The sequence below is a fragment of the Urocitellus parryii genome, chromosome 4, assembly GCF_045843805.1.
Source record: "Urocitellus parryii isolate mUroPar1 chromosome 4, mUroPar1.hap1, whole genome shotgun sequence".
NCBI lineage: Eukaryota > Metazoa > Chordata > Mammalia > Rodentia > Sciuridae > Urocitellus > Urocitellus parryii.
In genome coordinates, this window is record NC_135534.1 from 172,686,726 (window position 1) to 172,709,458 (window position 22,733).

The following is a 22,733-nucleotide window of genomic DNA, read 5'->3' on the forward strand; positions in this document are numbered from 1 at the left end:
GCTGCTCAGTCTTCCCTCAGACACTCCACCAGCCATTACTGATTCACTGGGTATCAGCAGAGGTCCAGATTTATCCTAGGCCCAGCAGAGGCCTTTCCAGGTAAATTGTACTGTTTACTTGTACTTTGCTAAAGACTGTTCCTGCTGCTAACTGGCCCCAATATCTAACAGAATGTAATTCTCACAATTGAAGTTCACCAACAGAATCTAAAGCCTTCAAAAGAGCAGGGGAATAGGGAGGGAATACAGCACAGAATATATTAATGATAAAATAGGACTTAGAAAAAGAGAGGAAAGCAAAAGACTTATGGATAAATATGTGCATAATAAAACACAGAGACATGAATAGAGAAGATATAACCAAAAATTTTTTAAGCCAGGACCTCATAAACATGAGGCACATATTCTATAACTGAGCTACACTTGTAGCCCGGTACACCAACTTTTTAACTACATTAGCTTGTAGGGAGGGCATTGAAAGACCTCAACTATACCTTTTCCATTCAAAAATTTTAAAAAAGTATTTAACATAGTATTCTTCTTTTTTAATTAATTTATTTACTTTAATTAGGTATATATATTACAGTAGAATGCATTTTGATTCATTGTACACAATTGCAGCACAACTTTTCATTTCTATGGTTGTACATGATGTAGCATTGCACCATCTGTGCAGTCACACATGTACCTAGGGTAATGATGACCATCTCATTCCACCATCTTTCCTGCTCCCATGCACCCTCCCCAACCCTCCCTCTCCTTGCCCAATCAAAGTTGCTCCATTTTACCATGCCTCCCCACGCCCCCTTAAGGATCAGCATCCACTTATCAGAGAGAACATTCGGCCTTTGGTGTTTGGGGATTGGCTTCCTTCACTTAGCATGATATTCTCCAACTCCATCCATTTACCTGCAAATGCCATAATTTTATTATCTTTTAATGCTGAGTAATATTCCATTGTGTATATATACCAGTTTCTTTATCCATTCATCTACTGAAGAGCATCTAGGTTGGTTCCACAATGAACAGAGCTGCTATGAACATTGATATGGCTGCATTACTATGCTATGCTGATTTTAAGTCCTTTGGGTATAGACCGAGGAATGGGATAGCTGGCTCAAATGATGGTTCCATTCCAAGTTTTCTAAGGAATCTCCATACTGCTTTACAGATTGGTTGCACCAATCTGCAGTCCCACCAGCAATGTATCAGTGTGGCTTTTCCCCCACACCCTCACTAACACTTATTGTTGTCTGTATTCTTGATAACTGCCATTCTGACTGGCATGAAATGAAATCTTAGAGTAGTTTTGATTTGCATTTCTTTAATTACTAGAGATGTTGAACATTTTTTCATATATTTGTTGATTGAATGTATATCTTCTTCTAAAAAGTGTCTGTTCAGCTCCTTAGCCCATTTATTGATTGGGTTGTTTGTTTTTTTCGTGTTAAGATTTTTGAGTTCCTTATACATCCTGGAGATTAGTGCTCTTATCTGACGTGTGTGTGGCAAAAATTTGCTCCCAAAATGTAGGTTCTCTCTTTACCTCACTGATTGTTTCTTTTGCTGAGAATAAGCTTTTTAGTTTGAGTCCATCCCATTTATTAATTCTTGATTTTATTTCTTGCACTTTAAGAGTATTGTTAAGGAAGTTGGGACCTAATCCAATGTGACAAAAATTGGGCCCAATTTCTCCTGTATTAGGTACAGGGTCTCTGGTCTAATTCCTAGGTCCTTGATCCACTTTGAGTCGAGTTTATGCATGGTGAGAGATAGGGGTTTATTTTCATTTCACTGCATATGGATTTCCACTTGTCCAAGCAACATTTGTTGAAGAGGCTATCTTTTCTCCAATTTTATGTTTTTGGCACCTTTGTCTAGTATGAGACAACTGTATTTATGTGGGTTTGTCTCTGTGTCTTCTATTCTGTACCATTGGTCTACATGTCTACTTTGGTGCCAATACCATGTCATTTTTGTTACTATAGCTTTGTGTGTAGTATAGTTTAAGGTCTGGTATTGTGATGCTTCCTGCTTCACTCTTCTTGCTAAGGATTGCTCTGGCTATTCTGGGTCTCTTATTTTTCCAAATGAATTTCATGATTGCTCTCTCTATTTTTATAATGACATTGGGATTTTAATTGGAATCATATTGAATCTGCATACTGCTTTTGGTAGTATGGCCATTTTGACAATATTAATATTATGCCTATTCAAGAGCATTAATACAGTATTTTTCAATTAGCCTTTTAAACTTACCTTTGAATATTTTTTTGTTATTGCTTTACAACTATACATTAGCACAGGAAGAACAAACATGCTTACAAACCTGCAGTACCCCATGTGGAAGCATGGGCAGCCCCTCCCTCATGCAAATATTCCTTCTCCTTCTCTCCTTCTCTCCTCTCCTTCTCCTTCTCCTTTATGGGTTTTATTTAGTTATACATAACACTGGGGTTCATTCTGACATAACTTTAAAGGCATGAAATATAATTTGCTCTCAATCATATCAGTACTTCCCCTTTCCCTCCCCTCCTCCCTCTTCCTGTTCCCTTACTGTACTTTACTGCTATTTTAGTTTTTTGTTGTCATTGTTGTTTAGTGCTTTGGATATACATGATGGTGAGATTCACTGTGGTACATTCATATATGTACTTAGAAAAGTTACCCTAGATTCATTCCCTGTTGTTGAGAGCCACAGCCAAAGGGGCCCCAGCAAACTTCCAGCTGCCAGCAAACTTCAAGCTGCCGGCTGATGATTGGCTCACAGCGGCCCCAGCAACATCTAGCTGATTGGCTCCTCTGCGGTGATGTTCATTGGGCTGTTTCCCTGCCCTTCAGACTACGGAACTGCTCATTGGGGGACTTCTTTGGCTCCGCCCACGCGACCTAGCCAATCGGCCTCAAGAGCAGGAGGATTGTGGGAGGTGGTGATTGGTGTGGGGGGAGAGGCTTGTGGAAGCCGGTGGTGGCAGTTGGGCTCTGAGGGTTTTTCCTGAGGAGCTGTTTTGCTTGGCGTTGGTAGTTCTAAAAATAAAGTTTGTTTCTTTTGACAAGTGGCTCCTGAATTGTGCCCAGCCAGACTGCGGCATTTGGTGGCCCGTACAGGGAGCGACTGAGGGTAAGTAAACTGCTCGCCCCTGAGGGCAGGGCGAGAGGATGGGTAGCCATTCTAAGTTTCCTCTTTTGTTTTGCTTCATTTTTGTTTTAAGTTGCTTGTCCCTGGAGATGAGTGAGACAGAAGGAAAACCGCTCACATCTGAGGAACAGATAGGGAGAAAGGTCGGATGGACATTTCAGTCCCTGGAGATGAGTGAGACGGAAGAAAAACCGCTCACAACTGAGGAAAAACTATTTGCGTGTGAGGAACAGATAGGGAGAAAGGACGGATGGACATGTCAGGAGGATAGAAAGGCTATAATGATTTTGTGTTGTTCCAACTTTATTTCATTCTGTCTCGGTTTGGTTTGGTGTTATCTTGCTGGGTTGTATTATAGTAGAAATACGGGATCAGCAATTAGTAAAAAACAAACCGAAAGAGTGTTAAGTAAATTGTTAGAGCAAGGAGGCTTCCCAATAAAATCAAGAGCAGTCAGGGCATATGTTGATATAATACAAAAATATAGCCCATGGCTTTTTAAGGAGGAGTTGTTAGATATATCACAATGGAACCATCATGGTGAGGATTTAAAAAGAATAGAAAAGAACAACCCAGGGACTCTGCCAGTTGGCACATTGCCATTGTGGACGAACGTATCTAGTTTGCTTAGTCCAAAGCCTTCAGATCAGACAAAGGTAGAGGAAGGAGAAGACATATTGATTCAAGTAAAAGAGGTCTCTCAAGTTAGTCAAAATGAGGAAAAGATTCAAGAACAAGAGAAGGTCTTTCAAGCTAGTGAGATAGAAGAAGGAAGTTTAAAGCAGAAAAAGCCATCAGGGGAAAAGTTACAACAGGAGACTGCTAATAACACCTTTCTATCAGAGAGCGAAAGTGTCCAACCAACAGCACCACCTCTACAGGAGACTGCTACTAACAGCATTCTATCACCAGAGGGCATAAGTGTCCAATCAACAGCACCACCTCCATATGCTAAGAGACTCCCAACCCCCGCAGTTGATAGTTGGGATCCTGAGACAGGATCTCAAGTATGCCCTGTATTTGAGGTAGGAGGGCAGCGAATTTACCAGGGTTTAAATTTCAAATCAGTGAAGGAGCTAAAAGAGGCTGTAACAACCTATGGTCCTCAAGCACCCTTCACTGTAAGCTTGGTCGAATCCATTACCAACTTAAACATGACACCAGCAGATTGGGCTAATATTTGTAAAGCTGTGTTAACTGGAGGACAATACCTGTTATGGAAGGTTGCCAATGAGGAATTCTGCAAGGAGACGGCTAGGCGAAATGCAGCAGCTGGTTATCCTCAGAGAAATCTAGATATGTTGTTAGGAAAGGGACCTTATGAGGATCGGCAGCAACAACTTGCATATGATCCTGGTGTATACTCACAAATTGCTGTAGATGCACTTAAGGCATGGAAGACTTTACAAGGACATGGAGGTTTACAAGGTCAATTATCTAAGATAATACAAGGAGCTAGTGAACCTTATGCTGAATTTGTAGATAGGCTTATTCAAACAGCTACCAGAGTTTTTGGGAATACAGAACAAGCAATGCCATTAATAAAACAACTGGCTTATGACCAAGCGAATCATTGGTGCAGAGATATCATTAGACCATGGAAACAGGAAGATTTAAACACATATATTAAATTATGTAGAGACATTAATGAACAAGAGCAAGTCATGGCAGCTGCAGTAAAACAGGCTTTAGATGCCAGAGACATTAATGAACAAGGGCAAATTGTGGCAGCTGCAGTAAAACAGGCTTTAGATGCCAGAGACATTAATGAACAAGGGCAAATTGTGGCAGCTGCAGTAAAACAGGCTTTAGATTCCAGGCCAAGAACATGCTACAATTGTGAACAAACAGGACATTTTAAAAGGAATTGCCCCATAGGAGGAGGGTTTAACAAAACTAGGTATCAAAGGAGTAGAATACCGGGTATTTGCCCACGATGCCGTAGAGGGAGACATTGGGCTAATGAATGCCGTTCTCAAACCACCATAGAGGGTACTCCATTATATTGGGCTAATGAATGCCGTTCTCAAACCACCATAGAGGGTACTCCATTATATTGGGCTAATGAATGCCGTTCTCAAACCACCATAGAGGGTACTCCATTATCAAAAAACGAACAAGGACAAGGTGTTTATCCACAATATCGTGGACAAAGGCATTGGGCTCCGTTGCCAAAAAATGGACAGGGGGCCCCAATGCTCCAGGGCCCCAAACCACAAATATACGGAGCACTGGAGGAACCCAGCAACCCCAGCAACCCCATCAGGGTAGTGCCCAGGACATCAGATCCCTCATCAGACAAGCCAGAGGGAGCGCAGGGTTGGACATCTTCGCCTCCGCCAGAGCAGTACTAACTCCAGAGATGGGAGTTCAAATCATTCCCACAGGGGCGAAAGGACCTCTTCCCAAAGGAACAGTAGGCTTATTATTGGGACGCAGCTCTTCTACTCTAAAAGGACTTTTGATAAGTCCTGGGGTAATTGATCCCAATTATGAAGGTGAAATAAAAATTATAGCCAGTTCTCCAAAGGGTATATCAGTAATTTCACCAGGAGATAGAATAGCACAGTTACTAATAATACCAAGCCTACATGATAAATTTTCCAGTCATGCTGTAGAAAGAGGTTCCAAGGGATTAGGCTCCACAGGTGTAGATTGGGCTATGCTTTCTTTAAATCTAGATTCTCGCCCCATGCTAAAACTAAATATTCAAGGACATGAATTTAATGGGCTACTGGATACAGGTGCAGACCTTAGCATTATCTCTCGTCCAAGAATGGCCAAAACATTGGCCATTACAACAAGCCACTCAAACGCTTCGAGGCCTAGGAGTGGCGAATAATCCCGATAAAAGTGCAATGGTATTAGATTGGAAGGATCCTGAAGGATGTGAAGGGACTATACAGCCATATGTATTGGATCATCTTCCTGTAAATTTATGGGGACGAGATGTCTTAGACCAATTAGGTTTGACATTAACAAATAATATCAATCAAAATGCACCCACTATTATGGCTAGACAAGGTTTTAGGAAAGGAAAAAGATTAGAAAAACAAGAACAAGGCATAGCAGCACCAATACAAATAAATCAAGGAACAGACAGACATGGGTTGGATTTTCACAAAGGGCCACTGAGACAATAAAAATTACCTGGAAATCAGAAAGACCAGTATGGGTTCCTCAGTGGCCCTTGACTAAAGAAAAGATACAAGTAGCCCATGATCTGGTCAAACAACAATTAGTGGAAGGACATATACAACCTTCTGTATCTCCCCATAATACTCCCATTTTTGTCATCAAAAAGAAATCTGGTAAATGGAGATTATTGCAAGATTTAAGAGCCATTAATAATGAAATGGTCATTATGGGACCTGCTCAATCGGGGATTCCTCAGTTGTCTGCTTTGCCAAAAACTTGGTATGTTTTAGTTATAGATATTAAAGATTGTTTTTTTTCAATTCCAATTCATCCTGAGGATAGTCCACGTTTTGCATTTACTATCCCTGCACTAAATCATGAAGGTCCTGATCAGAGATATGAATGGAAAGTACTCCCTCAAGGGATGGCTAACAGCCCAACTATGTGTCAAATTTATGTTAACAAAGTAATCCAGCCACTTAGAAATCAAAATCCTGAGCTACAAATATTTCACTATATGGATGACATATTATTAGCACACAAAGCTAAAAACACATTGCTAGAATGTTATGCCACACTTACAAACTTATTAAAAAATTATAATCTAGAGATAGCAATAGATAAAGTACAATTAAATTTTCCAATTAATTATTTGGGAGTTCTATTATCCTCAACCATGGTCCGTCCACCAAAAATTCAAATACGAGTAGATCAACTCAAATCACTTAATGACTTTCAAAAGTTAGTAGGAGACATAAATTGGATAAGGCCTTATCTAGGTATTCCAACAGGAGAATTGGGACCTTTATTTGATATCCTAAAAGGTCCATCAGATCCAAATTCACCCCGAATGTTGACGCCTGAAGCAAGAAAGGCATTAAAAATCATTGAAACATATATGGAAAATATGCATTTGGATAGAATTGATATAAGTTTGCTTTTATTATTTATTGTACTATCAACAAAAAATATTCCTACAGGAGTATTTTGGCAAGAAGGTCCATTATTATGGATACATTTATCTTATTCTCCTAACACTATTCTTACTAGGTATCCTGAGGCTGTAGGACAATTAATACTCAAAGGAATAAAAACAGCAAAGGCAGTGTTTGGAATTTCTCCTAATAAAATTATTACTCCATATACTATGAATCAAATTGATGAATTAGCTAATGAGTTAAATACTTGGGCAATAATCATGTGCAAATCTAATGTTTCATTTGATAACCACTTACCATCTAATCTTTTATTGTCTTTTTGGTCATTGCATCCTGTAATTTTTCCAAAAATGACAAGAAAAACACCTATCATGAATGCTCCAAATATATTCACTGATGGGTCAAATAATGGTACAGCAGCAATAGTTACCCCTGATCAAACTTTTACATTTTTAGTACCCAAACAATCAGCTCAAAAGGTAGAGCTTAATGCAGTATTACAAACTTTTGTGATGTTTAAAGATTCTGTATTTAATTTATTTTCTGATAGTCAGTAGATAGTTAATGCTATAGTATCCCTTGAAGATGCTGGTAGGATTTTGCCTTCTTCTACTGTTTTCTCTTTGTTTTCCACTATACAAAGTTTAATCTGGGACAGAAAAGATCCATTCTTTATAGGACATATCAGGGCACATACAGGATTGCCTGGAGCCCTTAGTTTGGGCAATGATTTAGCAGATAAAACTACACATGACGTACATATTTTCTCTATACTAGAAGAAGCTATAAATTTTCATAAAAGGTTCCATGTCAATGCTAATACTTTACAAAAGCGTTTTAAAATAACTAAGGAACAAGCTAGACAAATAATAAAACAATGTCAAAATTGTGTGACCTTTTTACCACAAGTTAATCTTGGAGTCAATCCTAGAGGATTGATACCTAATCATATTTGGCAGATGGACGTCACACAATTGCCAGAATTTGGAAAATTAAAATATTTGCATGTTACAGTTGATACTTCTTCTGGATTTTTGATGGGCTCCCTTCATACCGGAGAAAAAACTAAAGATGTTATAGCTCATTGCTTACAAAATTTTGCCACTGTGGGCATTCCAAAACAGTTAAAAACAGATAGTGCCCCTGGTTATACGTCTACTTCTTTTAAACAATTTTGCTCATCATTTGGCATTACTCATATAACAGGAATCCCATACAATCCACAGGGACAAGGCATAGTTGAAAGAGCTCATCAAACTATTAAAATGTACTTATTAAAGCAAAAAGACGGAATTGGGAAGGGGTATATATTCCCCAAAGATAAACTTAAAATAACCCTTTTTACTCTAAACTTTTTAAATTTGGATTCATCAGGACTTAGTGCTGCAGAAAGGCATATGTGTCCAAAAAATGTACATAAGCCCAAGGTACTTTGGAAAGATATTCTAACAGGACAATGGAAAGGTCCTGACCCAGTAATTGTCTGGAGTCAGGGGTCTGTTTGTGTGTTTCCACAGGAAGAACAGCAGCCGATTTGGATTCCAGAGAGATTAACCAAGGTCCTGACCCAGTGATTGTCTGGAGTCAGGGGCCTGTTTATATGTTTCCACAGGAAGAACAGCATCCGATTTGGATTCCGGAAAGATTAACTAAAATCCTGACCCAGTGATTGTCTGGAGTCGGGGGTCTGCTTGTGTGTTTCCACAGGGAGAACAGCAGCCAATTTGGATTCCAGAGAGATTAACTAAAGCGAATTCTACAGACCAAAAAGAAGATGATTTGGCTCAAATCAATAACAGCTGATATCCAAAACTCCAATTTGGCTATCCTTACATCTGCGACAGAACCAGGATGCTTTTTTCAATATCTGTTTTATTATTGCCCTTTCCCATATCATGAAGTTCTATTTTGTTTTTTGAGCTCATACAGACCTAGGTTAATGTTTTGCTGATCAGTTCTATTTTTTTTTTTTGACTATAGAGTTTTTAAACATTGCAATGGAGATTTCACCTGTAAAAAGTTATAAGGCCTTTACTATTATGTTATGTGTTGTATGTATTATATTATGTGTGCACACTTGTGTTTTGTGTTATATGTTTGAATGTACATATGTCCATATATCATATATGATGAGCGCTCATAAAAAAAAAATGGATCCAAAATTTTTTTTTTATTCACGTGATTTAAATGGTTTAATTTAAATTGGGTAAATAACTGTTAAGAATTATTTTAATATATAAACAAAAAAGGAGGTTAACAGATCTGTTTGTTTCCTTTACCTATCCTTTTCATTATATTTAATAATTCTTTTCAAGATAATGTAAATTGTTAAGAAAATTGTTTTCTTTTAGTGCCTTCTAGAATGTTACACAATTATTAATATTAACCATTATTGCCAAAATTCCTATCTTCATCCCAGTGCCGGTGAAGATAATGTAAATTGTTAAGAAAATTGTTTTCTTTTAGTACCTTCTAGAATGTTATATAATTTTTTCTTTAGCCATTATTGCCAGAATTCCTATCTTCATCCCTGTGCCGGTGAAGACAAAGATAAAACTAATCTACAGTTTCTGCAATAGCCATCACTGAACCACTTACAGAACTTGCCTAAACTATGTGTCACTTGTATGCATTGTAAACTCACTTGTATGCATTGTGAACTATCTGTTGGTGCAGCGTCTTGTGGTAGTGTTGGAGTATTTTTGCTGATGATGTCATCGGTGGTACAATTTTTCCAACAAGAGCTGTAGATTGGCTTGGTATCTTCCTCCCTTCTGCTTGTCATGATCGTTCAGCTATTTGGGGGCCAACAGAGGTGAGGCAAAGAACCTCACCCCCCCGCTGGTACCTCTCCACAGGTGTGGCTGTATACTGGACCGGTAGTCAATGACGGGTAAGATCCAATTACAATGGTACCAACCTAAGACAGGAGGCTGACGCCCTGAGGTCAGCTCATCCGAAGACGGGTAAGGACCATATGTAGTATTGGACAACCTAAGGCAGGCACGGTCCCTAAGCCACATGCTTGTTGTTTAAACAGAGAGGGGGAGATGTTGAGAGCCACAGCCAAAGGGGCCCCAGCAAAATTCCAGCTGCCAGCAAACTTCAAGCTGCCGGCTGATGATTGGCTCACAGTGGCCCCAGCAACATCTAGCTGATTGGCTCCTCTGCGGTGATGTTCATTGGGCTGTTTCCCTGCCCTTCAGACTACGGAACTGCTCATTGGGGGACTTCTTTGGCTCCGCCCATGCGACCTAGCCAATCGGCCTCAAGAGCAGGAGGATTGTGGGAGGTGGTGATTGGTGTGGGGGGAGAGGCTTGTGGAAGCCGGTAGTGGCAGTTGGGCTCTGAGGGTTTTTCCTGAGGAGCTGTTTTGCTTGGCATTTGTAGTTCTAAAAATAAAGTTTGTTTCTTTTGACAAGTGGCTCCTGAATTGTGCCCAGCCAGACTGCGGCACCCTGTACTTCCCTTATCCTGTCCCTTCTCCCTCCCCCTCAACCCTCTTCATCTAGTCCATTGATCTTTCTTCTATTTTTATGGAATCCCCCCTTTATCTCTCTCTCTTTCTTCCCTTTATTTTGGACTAGCTTCCATATGTCAGAGAAAACATTCAACCTTTGACTTTCTGAGTCTGGCTTAGTTCACTTAGTATGATAGTGTCCAATTCCATCCATTTACCAACAAATGCCATAATCTCATTCTTCTTTATGGCTGAGTAATACTCCATTGTGTATATGTACCACATTTTCTTTAGCCATTCGTCTAATAGGCATCTATAAACATGCTTTCCTTCACTCATTAATAGGTAATAGATGTCATTTCCCATCAAAGGGCACCTAGGTTGGTTCCCTAGTTTGGCTACTGTGAATTGTGCTGCTATAAACATTGATGTAGCTGTGTCACTGTACTATGGTGATTTTAGTCCTTTTGGATAAATACTGAGTAGTAGGATAGCTGGATCTTATGGTAGTTCCACCCCTAGTTTTTTGAGGAATCTCCATACTGCTTTCCTGCTTGTTTGCACTAATTTTCAGTCCCACCAACAATGCATGAGTGTATCTTTTCCCTCACATCCTCAGCAACATTAGTTATTATTTGTATACTTTATAGTTGCCATTCTGACTGGAGCCTCCCTCAAATCTTACTCTCTTCAGACTAGTTTCCTTCATATTACTTTGGCACATTTTGTGCTAAATTCATTTATTTTAAGTTTGGTACTATAAGAAATAAGTTTTTATATCATGTATTTTTTCCAAATAACATTTTTTTTCTTTTTTTTAAACACTAAATGTTTAATCATAAACATTTATAAAGGTAAAGCTAAATGTATATCCATTTCATATACATACAAAAATAATCAATTTTCCTGGATGTATCATGACAGATGGTACTGTTTTGCTTTTATTTTTTAGACTTATAGACTACATAAACTGAATAGTTATCCATTGGCACGCTGCAATTCACTGTTTAATTAAAATAATATTTTTAAGCAAAAGCTTCATCTTCAGTACCAGAAAGACAAATTTACCTGTTGTAAACTGATTTTCAACCAAATATGCTTTTGAGTTCATCAACACTTTATCTAGACAGATAAGCAGTGATTCATAAAATGTACAAGAAGATTCCTATACAGTAAGGTCTGAGGGTATCCTTCTACTTTATGAGTTGCAAAGTCCATGAACTGAATTTCTTTTAGAAATCTGTGTAATAAGCTAGGGTCTAGCAGGTGCACATTATCTGCCAAAACTCTCCAGATAACGTGGAGTCTCATGGTAACTGGAGAATCTTGGAAACAGAAGCAATTCCTCTTTGTGTGTTTGTTTAATGACGCCTATCACTTACTTCCCCTACACTAAATGTCCTTAATATCTGTCAAAGATATTCCTCCTCTCCAACAACACTAACATCTCCTAAATTGGACTTCAAGTTATTACCATATGAATTGTACAGATAAATGGGATTCACTGTGCTAGCTCCATACATGCATGTGTCATGTACTGACCACGTTCAGCCATCATTCTTTCACCCTTCACTCCTCCCCCTGCCCCAGTACATTTCCCAGGCCTAGAAGTCCCTCTTCATTTCTGTCTGTCCGCCCACTTCCCCATCTCTGGAGACCACTATTCCATCCATATTTCTACAAGACTGACTTATTTGTTTCCACAAATGAGGGAGAACATTGCTATCTGTCTTTTAACACAGTGTCAATGTAAACATTTTAAGCACTTTGTGAAAAGCATGAAGAAGTAAAAAAAAAACCCTCTGAAATCACACCACATAGAATCAAACCCATGTAATATTCCAGAAAACACCTTCTTCTAATTATATGTACAAATTATACGTAGTTTAAAATAAATAGGCATCTATAAACGTACTTTCCTTCACTCATTAATAGGTAATAGATGTCATTTCCCATCAATAAATATGGATTTACATCAATTTTTAGTGGCTGTATGGTATTATATCACATAAAAACACTTATTTAATCTATTCTTTGTAATAGGTAAATCTAGTACAGATATCTGACTTTTCTTGCTTTAAAGTTTTCCTTAGAATAAATTCCTAAAAGTATAATTTCAGTTGAACAGTACATACTTCTCAATGTTGTTACCTAGGGGCTAGGGCTGAGGCTCAGCGGTAGCATACTTATCTGGCACTTGTGAGGTACTGGGTTCAATTCTCAGCATCACATATAAATAAATAAATTAAATAAAAAGGTCTATCAACAACTACAAAAAGCAATTTAAAAATTTTTTTAAATGTTGTTACCTATTGCTCAACTCCCTCCACAACCCTGAATTTGCTCAATCTTCATAGTCTTTGCAAAACAGAAACAAAAACAGACCAAACATTTTTTAATGATTTTGTTTGTTATCTTCTTTGATCACTGTATTTTTTAAAAAACAAATTTCCTGTTCATTAAACATCTGTTGCAATGACACTGAATGAACTCTTCCTTAGTTCCAATAATTTGGGGAAATTTTGTCTCTTCTGCTTTCTTTGAGGTTTTCTGGTTATTTAGTTGTTTTATTTATTTATTTATTTATTTATTTATGCTCTTGTTTTGTAGTTACTTGAGTCAAATTCATTAATTCATTTGTGTTATTGTTTTGAAATACCTACAAATCTAACTAGAAGATTAGGTATAGCTCAAAAATATGTATTATATGGGCTGTCTGCTATTCTTGTGAAAGTGGCTGTAACTGGCTTGATTTTCTTTTTGTTAGAAGTTATTTTGAAAATGTATATGGTAATTTTTTGAAAGTTCCATAATAAATTTCTGGAAAATAGAATAATACCTAACAGTTATTTAGTGCCATGTACTTTAATTCTCAAAAACCTCTGAATGTGATTGCTGTTCTTATCTGATAGAGGAAGAAACTGAGTCAGAGAGGAGGAGTTAAGACATTTCCCTATAGTCACAAAGTCTGTAAATTAGAGATTTAATAAAGCTATGCTTTGGGGAATTTATTAAAGATTTATCTATAATGTAGCATCAATTTGACAAAGTTCCTTAAGCATTGGGAGAGTAAGACATAGTCTCTATAGGATATGAAATTGATTATATAGCTATTAAATCAATTTTCTAAAATAGATCATTTAATCTGATTTAGCAAAAATGTCTTATAATTCCCCAATTTCTTGACTTTAAAGATTTTTTTTCTTCTATTTTGGTACACAAAGATTTAGATGTGCCATATCTTCGCTGTGAATTAGGTAACCTTTTTCCCTTTAGTACCTTCTGCCTGTGTGATGATGGTTTTTAGTATTAAAACGGCATCTCCTGATTTCTTTTCATTTTCATTTATTTAAGGTATCTTTTTTAAAAAATATTTTTTTAGTTGTAAGTGGACACAATACCTTTATTTTATTTATTTATATGGTGCTGAGGATCAAACCCAGGGCCTCACACGTGTTAGGAGAGCAACTACTGAGCCACAACCCCTGCCCTACTTAAGGTATCTTTATCTTATTTTTGATGTTTCTTGACTTTAGGAACCGGGTCTCTGGCAGACAACAAAGACCTGAATTCTGCTCATAGACCCATTTCATAGACACATCTGCCCCATCACATAGCCATGGCTGATGTCTTCAGTCGCTGCCTTGTTTTATATTTCCCTTTACTGTTTCCTCGTTAGTTTCAGTTACTAAATGCTTTTTTTCCTTTTTTCTTTTCTAGGATGAAACATATAATCATGTTTAAATTAATGTACCATTATCTTTACCCTTTCAGACATCATTTTTAAAATCATAGAAGAGTACAATGGTATCTTTTCAATCTTCTCCTTTAGAGGCAAGAAATTTCATTCTGATTACTTTCCATAGTTCCTTACTAATGGTAAAGATTTTAATCCAAATAATTATTTTAAAAATCATTATCCTTTTCAATTTGACAAAGTTCCTTAAGCATTGGGAGAGAGTCTCTATAGGATATGAAATTGATTATATAGCTATTAAATCAATTTTCTAAAATAGATCATTTAATCTGATTTAGCAAAAATGTCTTATAATTCCCAAATTTCTTGACTTTAAAGATTTTTTTCTTTTAAACAAAAATCTTTTTTGTTTAAAAAAAAATGTTCTGATGTTGCATTTACTTTTGTAGTCAGATTTACAGTTATTCAACATGAACTCCACCTGCTGGGCTTCATCATTCATCACCAATTCTTGAACTCTAAGATCTCCCTTTATTGAGTTATTACTAATTTTTTCAGTTCTTAATCATTTGCAATGGGTAATTTTCATAAGAAATGTATATGAGATCCCACATATACAACATTTTCTTGCATACACAACCTAAAAACCTGACTGGATACAAAATTTGGGGAGACTTTTATTCTCAAAATTCTGCAGTTTTATTGTATAGTTTCATGAGAGTTATAGAGAAGTAAGAGACTAACTTAAACTGGTTCCCTTGTAAGAGACCCAAGTTACCCTACTGGATTTTTCCCAAATGTTTATATTATTTCTTCGTCTAGAATTATAAAAATCCTACCAGTATTTATTGAGACTTGACTCCTCCTCAATAAACTCATTTACTACACACTGCTTCTTTCTTAGAAAAAAAATTCCTTCAATTTTTTCCATTTATTTTTACCCTTTTTGTTCTCTTTTTATTGGAATCACAATGTATACAAATTGTAGGGTCTGGATCTGTGTGAACATGCTACAAAGCACTGCCTCCATTGTAATTTTTAAGTACAATCATGTTTTCAAAAGAACTGCCTACATTTAATTTCTTCCCTTAGCTATTTATTTCTAGTCTTCTTCTTCTTCTTCTTCTTTTTTTTTTTTTTTTTGTAGCTGTGGATGAAGAGAATTCCTTTATTTTGTTTATTTTTATTGGTGCTAAGGATGGAATCCAGTGCCTCACCCAGACCAGGCAAGCGCTCTGCTACTGAGCTACAGCCCCAGCCCCTCCTTAGTCTACTCTTAACAATTAGTCCACCTTCAACCCATCACCATTCCACAGAAACCATTGCCATGGGAGGCCACAGATGGCTATAATGCCAAAGTCAAAGAAAAGGTCAAGTCTATAACACCTCCATGTCCACATATGTGGATGCTCTTTCCCAGTTCTGTCTTCCTTTGTTTATTCATAAAGGATGGGCTTTCTCAGGATTCTGTCCCAGGTTCTTTTCACTCACTATCCAAAAGGCAATTTCACCTACTCTTCACTGTTTCAGTAAAATCTCTATACAAATGACTCCCCAAGCCTAGATTTTTTTTTTCCTGAACTGCAGACCTATGCTGTTCACCATCTGATGAATCTCTCTTCTTGGATGAACCAGAGCACACAACTTCAGCATGTCCAACTCTGAACCCTTCATCTTCTACTGCAAACCTGTCCCTCCTCCAAAATTACCTATCTCATACACCACCATTCATTCACTCAGAGGTTTAAGCTAGAGACCCGAAGCTGTCCTCCAGCCTGCTGTAGCCCTGACCACCACAAGAGTACTATTGATTATCCTTTCCAAGTGTCTCTTCAATCTATCCACTTCTCACATTCTTTCAGATTTCTGTTCTCTCATCTGGCCTTTCTGCCTCCAGTTTGCCACTCCCTTGCCTTGGATCTCTGCATCTGCTCTTGGCTCTCCTCCTACTTCTCCAATCCATTCCTCAAACTACAGCCAGTTATCTTTCTACACCATAAATTCAATTAAGACTGTTGGCATTCCCCACGTCAGCCTGCATCTCAAGCCTCAATTCTCTCAACCCCTCCCTCCCTTCTCCACAACCTAAATCACGGGAATATTTTCTGGATTCCTAGCACACACTGGTTTATCTCTCACCTTGGACCTTTGCACATAATGAGCTCTACCTGCAATTGCTGGTCTCCTGACTCCAATTTAGACCTCAGTTCAAATGGCACATACCTGGAAAGTTTTGCCTGTCTTCTCCAGACAAGGTATACATCTTGGCTATGTGCTGCCACAGCACCCTATGGTTTTCCATCAAAGAACTTACTGGGCTTTATTTTAATATTTAGTTAGTTATCTGCCTTCACATATACATTCTAATTTGTTAAGGCAGGGACCATTTCTACTATGCTCACCATTGATTGCTCAATATGATGCTTCCTATTAATTAATGTGTTTAGTAAATTACTTCCAACCCTAACATAATACCTGACATAATTCATTTATTCAGCATTCATTGAGTCAATACATGAGCACACAAAAGAATAGGATTCACACCACTTTGTTAGTGTTCCATCCGAGCATTCCTAAAAGAGTTGTATTCCTTGTACTTATATTTTTCAGAGGCCCAAGCTAATCTGGTCACTGGAATACCATTTTATTATTTCTCTTTAGGCACAACCAGTAAGCGAAGGTCCACTTTTGTTGGTAGTATTCCTTCAATTCTTTCTCTACAACTGTGGTTTGGTTTTGTAGAGCAATTAAGGGCTGGAATAACCTGCCTTATTCTAATACAATTTCAAAAACTCCCTCACATTGAGTTGCTTGGAGACTGAAAAGAAACTGCCAGATCTCCTCTCATCTGGACTCCTTCCAATCACCACCTCCCTTTCTCCTCTTGGGGGAAGCCTGAGCTCATTCATCTCCAATGGAAAGCCATTCACTACAACTTAGAAAGTGGCTACCTTCCATGATCAGGTGTCTCACAATCTAGATGGAAGCGCCTGTACTTTAGCCTAAAGTATTCAGTCTTGGTAAAGTCCTGCTCCTCTCAAGCTTCCTATTATTTGGAAGAATTAAGTCTTGGCAGAGTTATCAACTTCCTTTGAACCTGGACAGCATTTTGTATCCTGCTGTTTTAATCATTTGGGTATATCTGTCCTCGTCCTTCCTGCCACCCTTATCTCAAAATCTCAGGTTATAAAATATACTAAAGAGGAGCCTGGATCTTATTTCTCAGTCTCTGATGCTAGTACAACATCGGGCACATAGTGGTCTAAATTATTAGCGGAAATAAATGAGACCGGCCATTTCTTTCCCCAGCTTTGAACCTAAATAGATTTGCACACACACCCCACAATAAGCTATTCCACCTCGCAGCAACTCAAAGTCTTCCCCCCCCCCCGCCACGCCCGGCCCCCGCGCTAGGCTTCCCTCGGCTTTTCAGACCCTGATGTCCAGTATAAAACGCTGTGGGGACTGGCCACTAACCCACTGCTCCGGGAAAGTTGTAAGGCGCTCCGCTGTCACATGTAAAGTTAGAAAGGAAGTTAGCCTATGGACTTCAGGTAAAAGGCGAGGGGGGTTCGTTGGAGACCACTCACCCTCCCTAAACCAGGGGGCCATGTAGCAGAGAATGTGAGTAGGATCCAGAATCTTCCTGACATAGTCTTGGAAGGTGAGCAGATTCCGTCGCTGCTCGGTCGTCACTCGGCTCCCGCGCAGGGTCTGCCAGGCTGGGCGCCGGCTCCCTTTTAAAGCTGCAGGGGAGGAGGCCGCCGCCAGGAGGATAGGGATTTTCCCAGAAATGGATCCTAGCTGAGAGGCGGAGCGGCGGGGGAACTTATTTACAATTGAGAAAACGGAAACCGAAACTGAAACTAGCGGCCGCCGCCGGGGCTGGGGAGGTGCGGGACCTTCCCCCGCTCCGCGCGGCTCAGTTTGGTTTTCTGCGGACCCGGGGGAACCCGCGGACCCAGAGGCCCCCAAGAGCAGCCCTGGGGATTGCTTTTATGTTTATGTATCTTATTTTTGGGTTTCGCTTTTATGATGATAACAGTTTTAGTTTCAGTAAAACGTGCACAACTTAAGTGTGCAATAGGATGATTTTGGAAGACACTTACCGGTTTCACCTCTCCTCCCAGCGGGATCCCGTGGTAAACAGCATTGTTTTAACCTAGGAAAGGGCCACCTGTTTACCAAAGTGACCGTATCAAGTTGCATTCCCACTCGCACAAGAGAGCTGCAGTAGACACATGTCCAGTGCACGCATTGGGTTCTTTGTTAACTTCCTCACTGGTCCATGTGAAATCATCTATTATTGTGGTTATTAATGTAGTTGTGATTTTCCTTATAAGGATGCTGAACACATTTGCTTGTGCTTATTGGTCTTTCATGTAATTTCCTTTGTAAATCATCTGTCCCTATCTTTTGCTTTGTTTTGGAGAGTGTTGTTGTTGTTGTTGTTGTTGTTGTGTTTCAATAGACTGACAGGAGTTACTTATTCTGGGTACAAAGTTGTCAAATAAAATGTATTCGAAATATCTTTTCCCAGTCTGTGGCTTGCCATTTCATTTTCTTAAAGCTGTCTTTTGAAGAGCAAAAGTTTACATTGACAAAATCTAATTTATCAGCATTTTCTTCTGTCTGCTGCTTTTTGTGAGCTTTAATTGCTCCTTAATAAATCTTTGCAAAAATAAATAAATAAATAATCTTTGTCTGCCCGGAGGTCATTAAGATATTTTGTTTTTTTTTTCTTTTAGACTCTTTATATTTTTATCTTTTACTTTTAGGTCTATGATTATCTTGAATTAATTTAGTTGCAGTGTGACATAGAGATCCAAGTTCACTCTTTCCATGCTTCTGATATACATACCAGCACCATTTGTTGACAACTTTTCTTTGTTCTGTTGAACACTTAATTGACTGCATGTGTGTAGATCTAGTTCTGACTCTTTTATTTCCTATTCTAGTTTTCATTTCGGTTTTCTGACTTTTATTTCCTATTCTCATAGGGGAAGCCAGAGAGCTCATTCATCTCCAATGGAAAGCAATACCTACAACTTACAAAATGGCTATCTTCCATGATTAGGTGTCTCAAAATCTAGATGGAAGTGCCTGTACTTTAGCCTAAAGTATTCAGTCTTAGTAAAGTCCCGCTCCTCTCAAACTTCCTATCATTTGGAAGAATTAAGACTTGGCAGAGTTAACAACTTCCTTTGAATTTGAACAGCATTTTGTACCCTGCTGTTTTAATCATTTGGGTACATCTTTCCAATTTTTTAAAAAAGATGTGTATACATACACATGCACACAATGTATAATATGATGTTGCCCAGAAACTAATAAACATTCTTATGAATTTTTCATTACTTACAACTTGCACAAATTGAGTCTATTCTGTTCAGATCTGTGAATAAAACAAAGCTGACAATATATTATGTATATATACACATTTTTCTGTCCTAAGAGAAATCATTAAATATGAGTATATTTAGTATACAATGAACAACAAATTCTGATTCCCTATACCTTGGAGGTAATGCAGAAGGCTGAGACATTCCAAAATTATGTATGACCAAATCTACCCTGCCTCTTTGGCTCACCACAACATACCAAAATTAGAGCAATGATTAATATCCAAGTGTATTTTTTTCACTAAAATTAATCTTCAAGCCAATACCTGAAGAACTTTTCTAATACTTTCAATTAAATATTATTTAATGACTTTTCCATCAAGTGCAATATACACAACAATTATTTCAAGTCAGAAAAAAAGAGGGTGATTTCCCCCTGCCCTTTAAAAAAAAAAAAAAAGTTTTATACCATTTTTAAAAATCCACTTCAAGTAATTCCTTACACAATTTTCCTTATAAAGAGACTCTAGAAAGGTAAAAATCAATATAATATATTTAAAGGGTTGTCATAAAAATAACCAAATGGACTTGAAATTTTCTTTTGTATAATTTAAAATTCTGTACTACCTAGGTTCCAGGCCAAAAAGCACTTATAGATGGAGGAAAGACAATTCTGATAGCCTAGGTTCATATATTTCTATGTATATAACAGCTTCAGTTCTCCAAAATACCAGGTTTGGGTTTTTTGTTTGTTTGTTTTTTGGTTCTATATCTAAAATATTTTTAAATCTCAAAGGAAATTTAAAATTAGGGGATAATTACATTTTTTAAATTTTCATGGATGAAGATCATTAAACCATAGCAGCTCGAAATTCTGCATAAGTGAGAATAAACATCAGAAAGTCCAAAGGGAAGAGCTAATACATGAAGATGTACCATCTGGAACCCTATGACAGGCGGAACGCACTGGGATTCAATTACTTCAATTAACCGCTTCATGGCAGAAGGCAGGTGTTTCATGATGGTTGCAGATTATACCCACGCAAATGAGATATATGCACACCATTATTGCTGCAGTCACACTCTGTGATAATTCAGAAATCCAAATTTAACCCCAGAATATCTAAATCTGGAGTATGAATTTGAAGGTAGTTCAAACAACAGTTGATTGAAACCAACAATCTTTTTTTTTTTTTCCTTTAAGGCTATAGAAAATCTAAACATAAATAAGGCAATTAATTCTCAGGATAAAAATGCACCCTAATAGTCAAGGTGTCCAGTCAGATTCCACAGTGAGTATATGCTGTATCACCTTCTATTCCACAGGTGTACTTTCTTATTAATGTCTGTAGGATTAAGATCGATTCTTTATTAGCTGCTCACACAGACTCCTTTATTAGTAAATATTGTGATATTTCATTAGATTCCCTGAACAGGGAAAGTGGGTCATGCATTAAGTAACCAATTTTGCTCTCATGATCTTATAACATGTAGATCTCTTCTACCTCTTAGTAAAGCCAAGTGTCATTTATTCTGATAAACACCCCATCGAGTCTCAAGAAAAACCACAACAGCAGAAAAAAAGCTAGAAAGCATTACTCTAATTTTTACAGACCTGAAACACCATGATAATGAAGTACATCTTCAAATAGGAGAATTTCTTCAAAGAATTGTCTGTTCTCTGGCTTTCAATTTCTCTGTATCTGTATGATCTGTTGCAAGTATCTTTCTATTAAGAGATTCTCTAAATAGCATTCCTTTATAACCTTTATAATCTGTTGCATTTAAGTAGGACAGACCAGGGAGGACACCGAGGAATAACAGGAAGCAGATTTAAAGGCTGCAGCCAGGTTCAAAAAGGGGGGGCTCTTTGCCTCCATTAATTCACCCCTCTGAACCCTGAGTTCAGAAAGTTTTAGGACTCTCGGGCTGGGGATGTGGCTCAAGTGGTAGCGTGCTTGCCCAGCATGCGTGCAGCCCAGGTTCAATCCTCAGCACCACAAACAAACAAAGATGTTGTGTCCGCCGAAAACTAAAAGATAAATATTAAAATTCTCTCTCTCTTAAAAAAAAAAAAGTTTTAGAACTCTATACCTAGTGTGTAAGGGAAAGGGCTCAGAAGCTCACAATCTGTAGAAGTTCACATAAAAGCAGCTTTTTCACTCTTCTGGGCACCCAATTCAGGCCAAGGACACTCTGAAAGTCAGTGTCTGGGAAAGGGAAAGTGACCCTCTCCTTTCTTCCCACAGTCCTTTGAGATGCAAATGCCTCTATCAAGGTTCCAGACCCAGACTGGAGGCTGGAGTCCCTCACTCGGTCTCTGCAAACACAGTCTCCACCTGAAAACTGTTGTACAAATTCTTGCTGATAACCTAAGAACAATTATCTAAACAGAACTTTTGAGGGTCTCTGGAGAAGCTTAGTTATGGCAGGGTTCTTCTGGGTGGGGGGTCTCTGGCCTGCTTCAGTATAGGTCCAATCATATGGTTTAGTAACTTCTTTGGAGTGTTCACCCTCACTTCTGCTTTCCCGCTACTTTTCTGCACAGGCTACTTCAAGCATTCCTTGGTAGTTGTTTATACATCTGAATGCATCCTTAGCATTGAACTCAATCCCAAAGCCAGAGCCATGCTGGATTTTCTCTCTCTCTCTCCTTCCTGCTCCCTCCCTCGAAGGGGTCTCCCTAAGTTGCTTATGGCCTTGCTAAATTGCTGAAGCTGGCTTTGTACTTGTGGTCCTCCTGCCTCAGCCTCCTGAGCCGCTGTGATTACAGGCCTGCACCACTGCACCTGGCCCATGTTGGATTCTTAAAACCTTGTCTCCTAGCATCATTTTAAATCTCTGCCAACTTCATGAGGTGGGTCTTGGTGGCCCTCAGTTTCCAGAGTCAGAAAGAGAAATCCTGGTGGCTACTCGGCAAGCCATGGACCATTCTGGCAAGGTGAGCCCCTGGGGCTTGGAACACACAGGAGTGTGGCAGAAATCACCATATCTCTGATGCCTGCGGCCCCTCCATTTG

At 38.4% G+C, this 22,733-nt stretch overlaps 1 protein-coding gene and 1 pseudogene across 1 annotated transcript in view; both read right to left on the reverse strand.

Moving 5' to 3' along the window:
* Rigi (RNA sensor RIG-I) overlaps nucleotides 1-18,062 on the reverse strand; it is a 64,209-nt gene extending 46,147 nt beyond the window's left edge. Inside the window, exon 1 of the mRNA XM_077797892.1 lies at nucleotides 17,963-18,062. Within this exon, the coding sequence (XP_077654018.1) occupies nucleotides 17,963-17,984 (22 nt within the window). The 5' untranslated portion in view covers nucleotides 17,985-18,062. The remainder of the gene's footprint in view (nucleotides 1-17,962) is intronic.
* Nucleotides 18,063-19,203: 1,141 nt separating this feature from the next.
* Nucleotides 19,204-22,512, reverse strand: LOC113182135 (TIP41-like protein; annotated as a pseudogene).
* Between the last annotated feature and the right edge of the window lie 221 nt (nucleotides 22,513-22,733).